At 35.0% G+C, this 5,499-nt stretch overlaps 1 protein-coding gene across 1 annotated transcript; it reads left to right on the top strand.

Moving 5' to 3' along the window:
- Positions 1-134: 134 nt before the first annotated feature.
- LOC108578937 (rabphilin-3A-like) lies at positions 135-5,332 on the top strand. Its single transcript, XM_017942356.1, has 9 exons — positions 135-214; positions 428-566; positions 1,460-1,939; positions 2,058-2,611; positions 2,674-2,867; positions 3,350-3,609; positions 3,718-3,864; positions 4,183-4,606; positions 5,205-5,332. The coding sequence occupies exons 1-9, from the start codon at positions 135-137 to the stop codon at positions 5,330-5,332; spliced, it is 2,406 nt and encodes an 801-aa protein (XP_017797845.1).
- Positions 5,333-5,499: the final 167 nt, after the last annotated feature.

Here is a 5,499-nt window from a genome sequence, read left to right as displayed (position 1 = left end):
GTGACATAAATATACTTTATGACCTTTAGATTAACTTTATTGCTAATATATTTTTATTTTTTTACAGATTGATGTGTATTGCAGGATGTTCATGATACATTTCAAATAATTATAAAATTTTATCAAGTTCAGCAATGGATATCACAGTAAAAGATGCAGGTAGAGGAACAAGATGGGTGTGTCCAAATGATAGACATTTAGCACTGAGAGCAAAGTGAGTATAAATGCACATTTAATATCTATCCAGTAAGGTAAATTATGTTTAAAAATTTCATATAAATAAAACTACTTATGATGATCAGATATGTAATTGATTGCATATATGAACTATTACTCATTATAATAGAAATTGTTATGACTTATTTTATGAGTAGCAGTTTAATTTGTAAAACAAGTACTATGTCGTTAATAAAATATCAATAATTAGGTTGCGGACTGGCTGGTCTGTAAAAACTGGTTCTTTAGACTCAAAGTGGGGTACTTATTCTAATTCCTATTCAAGTAGTACAAATCGATGTGCACAATCATTTGTACTTAGTGAAGAAGAACAGCAGACAATCATACAGGTAAATTTTCACATTATGAACATTATTGTTCTTCTTCGTCATTCCTCAAATTTCAATTTTAATTTATTCAGGATAAATTTAAATATTTGTAGAGTAATCAAATTTAATGTAACATTTTACATAATCTTCTTATTTTAAATTTTAATTTCCGGAAAAATTAGAAACATGTTTGATAGCACAATCCGAGAAGAAGTAAATCTATATGAAAAAAATAAGTCGAAAATGTAAAGTAACATCTTTTCATAAGAAGCTTCATTTTCCGAATAAATCAATGTTGAAGATCCATCGAGTATATACGCTTGCACTTACGCTTCTGTGAACGTTTTCTAGAGTATTTCCTGTTTTCGTATGTTCTAATGGAAGAATAATTTTCTCTTTAAGTTATTCCCTACTTGCATTCTCGTTGTGCTACAGAAGAGACTTGCCCTGGCTCCATAAGTAAATATTTTACCATTACGACCAATTCAGCAAGGATATTGGTTCTTACTTTTATTTCATTGTTTGTCATACATTATCTAATGTGATAAACCCAAACAGCAATACAGATAGTTTGCAGTGATATTTGTTAGACGTAAGTAGGCGCATTTAACTGAGATCATGTGCAAGTGCACGTGTACTTGGCAGATTTTCAATCGATTTATTCCAAAATGAAGCTTTGTATAAAAAAATGTTACTTTACATTTTCAACTTATTTTTTCACGTAGATTCATCAGTTTTCCGGTTGTAATACCAGTTCAGAAACACTCTGTATGATAATATAATATATTAAATGTATATTATAGAATATAGAAAATACATTAAAAGCTCTAAGTTAATTTCTTAAATAATAATTAAACAATTAGAATAACATGGTTAAACTTATATTAATTTATGATTATTTGCCAATTTCTTAGGTAATTCAAAGAGCCGAAGCTTTAGATTTATCAGAACAAGAAAGAATTGGAAGATTGGTAGAAAGATTAGAGAATATGAAACGTAATGTCTGTATCGTCACTGCAACAAGATTGAATGAAAGAAAAGGCTGCAGTAGCCGGTGCTCTAACAGTGCGCACTGTGTGTGTTCTTGCGCTCTTTGTGGTGAAAAATTTGGTGCAGTATTAGGCGCATCACCAAATCTTTGTAAAGATTGCCGAAAGTACATATGCCAGAAATGTGGTATCGAAACTAACGAATTGAACTCAGCACTTTCGAATGTTTCCACTACGAAAGATAGAACGCAAGGAAAAACAACTATGCAACGAATCGTTAGACGATCGAGCAGTAGTCAAAGGCAATTTCTTTGTCGAATATGTGCCGAAACTAGAGAAATGTGGAAAAAAAGTGGTGCTTGGTTTTTTAAAGGGATGCCAAAATACATTTTACCAGAGAAAAGGGTATAGCAATCTATATATGTATAAATGTAGATGAAACAAAAGGAAACCTAAAATCTCACATTAAGTAAAGTGTTGTTATATTTCTAATATTTATTAATATATTTTGTTTTAAATATAGGAACGTGGATGGTCGCGATCTATGCATAAGACATCCACTTGGACAATCGGAGGTAACAAATCTCTTGAATCGACAGAGCTTCAAGATTCTTCTTCTGACGAAGAAGCAACGCGACGTCTGGCATTAGCACGAAGACAGTCTAATTCATTCTCTAATTTACAAAGAAATCAAGACAGTATTACCAACAAAACTTACTCAACTCCATCAAATTCTGCACAATCGACTAGTAGCGCATTTAAATCCTCAGAGCAACGAACGAATGGTCTTACATCGTTAAATAGTCGTGAGGAATATTCAGACCAACTGGATAGATCTACTCTCTCTATTCCATCTCAGTGCAGTCGTCTTTCACCAACTCCTACAAGTCCTCGTTTACGAACAAGTCCAAAATCCAGTAATGATTCACACATTGAACAACGTGTATCTTTTGAAGATGAAATCACTGACGAGAAGAACAAAAAGTTTAATGATAATAACGATTTAAGCGAGGGCGCTCGTAAATTTGAATTCAGTTCGTACGATCAATCAAAAAGATCTCAGGTACAATCACCGAGGTACGTAAGAATAATAAATAAAAGAGTAGAAGTTTAGTTGATATCAGTGAATACGTTTATAGATCGAATTCTACAACGGTTCCAACAACACCGACAACGACAATTGTACCAGCGGAACAAGTTCCAGAACAACTTCAAATTCACGAGAAATGTATGGATCAAGAAAAAAGTCGAACCTGTCTGGAACAGGAGAGCTTGTTCAGTTTTCGCAGCAACAATCAAATCGACTTATCGCGTCAACAAATGCCGGAACACGGTAGATATATAAATTAATCTTATAAAGTGACAAAAAGTTTAAATTAAATTAGTTAAAATAAAAGTTCTGTAACATAAGATTGATCGCCGACGCGGATTTTGTCATTGGCGACAAAAGCTATTTCGTCATATTCGATCGCTCCCCGAAACTAAAAAACTGACCCGTCGATTCCACCGTTCGCAACCGAGCTATCCGCCGCGCCCCCCGCACGCTTTTACTCACGGACAAAGGCAGATCACGCTTTCCGCGAATCTTTCGTGCTACAACGCAGCTGCTTCAGCGTTTCTCACGGTCTAATGGTCACGCCGCGACAAGGCAAGCGCGACGGAATCGACGGTTCATGCGTTCGGTTCTCTGTGACCTTACAGTTCCAATTAAAAAATTTAATTATTTGAAAATCAACAGATGCAATATCTGTGCAAATGGATTTATTAATGTAAGTTGATAAAATTAACATAAACGAATTGCGTTCTTCAAACTAGAAACCGGACAAAATTATGGAACTCTGGAAGTCTCCTTGCGATACGATCCAGCAGCACAACGTCTCCAGTGCAAAGTGGAACGAGCCCGAGATTTACGGCCAATGGATAATCATGGTCTCGCCGATCCATTCTGCAAACTCAACATATTGCCAATAGACACAGTTGCGACTACCAAACGACTTCGAACAAAGACAATCCACAAAACGCGGGATCCAGAGTTCAACGAGATTCTAAACTTCTACGGAACAACAGAAACCGATGTATGAAAAATACAAGTTTTTTTTTATACAAGTAAACGATAATTGTGTAAAATACCACAACAATTAGAAACACAAAAAATTCAAGAAAGAATTAATGTTTTGCAATAGATATGGAATGGCAAAGCATTGCACATCCTGATACTTCAGGACGATCCAGTAGATCAAGACTTTCTAGGAGAAGCGAGGTTTCCTCTGCACGAGTTACAACCACGTCAAACGAAACACTATAATGTTCCACTGCGAGATCACTATCCAGTATGTATACTTATAAGTATAGCTTTTTTGTTTCTTTTGGACACTGGACATTACGGATTATTTTAAACGCTTTAAGATACTATATTTTGTTACATTAATTATACTGTTCTTTGTTTAATTTTACGCAATCCAATTTGTATCATATTAATTACTTTCTTTTATATATTCGACGTTTCAGTATCATTCAGAAGTTTTATACACTTCGAATTACTGATTCTCATAAGTATAATCATTTTTCGCGTCTTCAATTTTTCGCGACGGCCGACTTTACTTACATTATTGCAGACACTAAGATATAAGAGCTCGACGTTGGCATAGGTGGACAACGAAGAGGCAGCTTGGGGCGTGTGTTCCAGTGGACGGGGACAGATTCAAGTGAGTCTAAGTTACTGTACAAGACGGCGAGCGTTGACGGTTACAGTTCACCGAGCTACAAATCTTCTTCCTATGGACAGTAACGGATTTTCTGATCCATTTGTTAAGCTGTGCCTTATAGAAAATGTGACAAACAATCATCGACAACGTGTCTTCGATTATTCAATTGCACGTATTACCGCTAAGAAGCTGGTATCGAAAAAAATCACAGGTCGCAATTCACAAAGTACAACTATTAAGTGGAAAACATTAAACCCCGAATGGAATGAAGAATTCGCTTTCGCTACTCGATTAACAGACCTTACGAAATTCACGTTATATCTTACAGTATGGGACAAGGACTTTGGCAAGAGTAACGACTACCTCGGTAATGCATTACTTTTATTAATAAAATAATTACATCATATTTTATAGAAAAGAGGGCTGTTGTTTCGAATGGTCCCAGTGGTTAATCGAGATGAAAATTGGTGAGTGTTATGAGAGGTGTGAAAAGACCCCAAATATTGAATTTTAACTTCGGGAATTCACCCGTTCGGAAGATACAGGTTCTCATGTATAAGGCATTTTACAGTTTGAATAGACTCAGAATCAAATTGCTCTATGATATAGGTATAGTCGATTTACAGTTTTAAATATTGTAATGCACTGCTGTTCGCTTCGCTGAGGGTCCCCGTGGAGGTTTTGGTGGGTAGAAATCCTACACTAACCCTTTCTCTTTCTCAAGGGAGCGGGGTTTCTTTGGAAGATTTCCTTCACGTTAACAAAAAAAAAGGGTTAGGTTAGGTTAGACCGTGTATTCTAAATGGGTGGATTCCTAAAGCTAAGATTTTATATTTGGAGTCCACTCACACCCCTCATAACACCCATCAAGTTTCATCTCGATCGGCCACTGGAGCCATTCCTAAAAGAGATTTTGTAAATTTATGTACGTTTATCATAATAATGTATTCATTATTTTTATTTAGGCGGACTTGAATTAAGTTGTAATAGCAAAGGAGCACGATTACGACATTGGATAGATGCTATCAAATTTCCGGATCATCGTCATCGAGCTTGGCATAACTTAACTGATACTATTTTGCCTACAGAATAATTTATATTTCTACTTTTGTTAATATTTTATTCAAAACATTTTAATAAGGTCTGTAATCGATATGCACTATAATCTGCGAAATATAATTTATTTACATGTGATCTGTACTGTTGCTCAAAATGTACTATTCCAAAAAAAGTTAACACAAAATAAAAACATTATATTAT

Source organism: Habropoda laboriosa, unplaced genomic scaffold (assembly GCF_001263275.1).
Source record: "Habropoda laboriosa isolate 0110345459 unplaced genomic scaffold, ASM126327v1 scaffold30, whole genome shotgun sequence".
Classification (NCBI taxonomy): domain Eukaryota; kingdom Metazoa; phylum Arthropoda; class Insecta; order Hymenoptera; family Apidae; genus Habropoda; species Habropoda laboriosa.
This window is presented reverse-complemented; position numbering and strand designations above follow the sequence as displayed.

Bases quoted from the DNA above. Each gene is read 5' to 3' on its own strand.
- LOC108578937 (XM_017942356.1), top strand. From the start codon at position 135: ATGGATATCACAGTAAAAGATGCAGGTAGAGGAACAAGATGGGTGTGT. The intron at 3,865-4,182 runs GTATGTATACTT...ACGTTGGCATAG, and splicing joins CACTGCGAGATCACTATCCA to GTGGACAACGAAGAGGCAGC. The intron at 4,607-5,204 runs GTAATGCATTAC...ATTTTTATTTAG, and splicing joins CAAGAGTAACGACTACCTCG to GCGGACTTGAATTAAGTTGT.